The 1163-nt window shown below is 38.7% G+C and overlaps 1 protein-coding gene across 3 annotated transcripts in view; it reads right to left on the reverse strand.

Moving 5' to 3' along the window:
* Nucleotides 1-1163, reverse strand: part of SNRNP27 (small nuclear ribonucleoprotein U4/U6.U5 subunit 27) — a 12606-nt gene that overhangs the window by 9457 nt on the left and 1986 nt on the right. For all 3 annotated transcript variants that reach the window (XR_002774258.1, XM_003793441.3, XM_023515292.1), the window contains exons 2-3: nt 972-1092; nt 159-271 (exon numbers count right to left, since the gene is read on the reverse strand). Coding sequence is in view for 2 of the 3 variants with exons in the window: in XM_003793441.3 (XP_003793489.1) it covers nt 159-271; nt 972-1092 (234 nt within the window). In the remaining variant the exon portion in view is untranslated. The remainder of the gene's footprint in view (nt 1-158; nt 272-971; nt 1093-1163) is intronic.

A 1163-nucleotide genomic window follows, 5' to 3' on the forward strand; every position in this document is an offset into this window, starting at 1 on the left:
CATGTGGCTGGCCCCTTAGCCACAGGCGTCGAGCCAAAAATTAAACTTCTGTAATTTTATCATGAGTTATCTAATGTACTTTTCCTACAGTTACTTATCTAATAACATTAGAAGTACAGGCTGTACTTTTCCTACAGTTACTTATCTAATAACATTACCAGTAATCTGACGTTCTTTGCTCTTTGTTTCTTTTGTTTCTTTCTTTTCCTCATCTCTTCTTTCTTTCAGACGAGAAGGGGAGGGAGATGTGGATCTATGTCGTCTTGGAGATCTAGTAATTATAAGTAAATATATTAGACACATGGGGACTTTGTATCAATAAGCACAAACATACATGAGTTCCCGAAAGGTGAAGGCTAAAAAAGCCAGGCTCCAGAGAACCAGGAGGCCATTCCTCAAAGCAGAGCAAGGAAGAAGGTACTGCCAAGGCCTAATTGTTAACAAAAAAATTTAAAAATAGTTTCTTGCTTAATCTCTCCTTATTCATCAGTTACACTCAGTACATCTAGGGCTAGAAATTTTTTTGTGAAGTGGAAAAATCCAACTTTAAAAAGTTTCTAACAATTACACACAAACACAACAAAGGCTGACTTAAACAGTAATTGATGCTTTTTAACAATTAAAGTCCATTCCTAAGGTTCTTCCAAGATCGCCAATTCTTAATTACATATTTGAGTAAATTATCACCAAAATGTTAAAAAAAATACAAAAGAATTATTTCTTATGCTTGCCAAGCACTATGCTAAGTGGTTTTCATGCATTATTTCTCCTTTACTCCTCAAGACAACTCTATGATGTAGACTGGCTGCTATTAGCCAAGACAAATTTAGCTTTACATTAATGGGGGGTTTAATTTCCCCTATTTCATGAAACTGTAAATCCCCATAGCGATCAAAACAAAGTGAAGAGAAACGATCAGTTTCTTTCTGACTTGGGATAAAGCTACCTACGGCTTACTTTCTGCATCTTACCTGGAGCGTCTTCGGTGTGGAGATCGCGAGCGGCTCCTTCTCCGATCTCTCTCGCGGGACCGAGACCTCTCTCGGCGCCTCCGGTCTCTCTCCCGGGATGTGGACCGGGACCGCCTACGTTCTAAACACACAAAAATGTCATACTTGAAAACTACCCCAAACGTATAGAGTTGCGCAATCCAACAAAAATAT

Source organism: Otolemur garnettii, unplaced genomic scaffold (assembly GCF_000181295.1).
Source record: "Otolemur garnettii isolate 467f Iridium unplaced genomic scaffold, OtoGar3 scaffold00068, whole genome shotgun sequence".
In the NCBI taxonomy this organism is placed as follows: domain Eukaryota; kingdom Metazoa; phylum Chordata; class Mammalia; order Primates; family Galagidae; genus Otolemur; species Otolemur garnettii.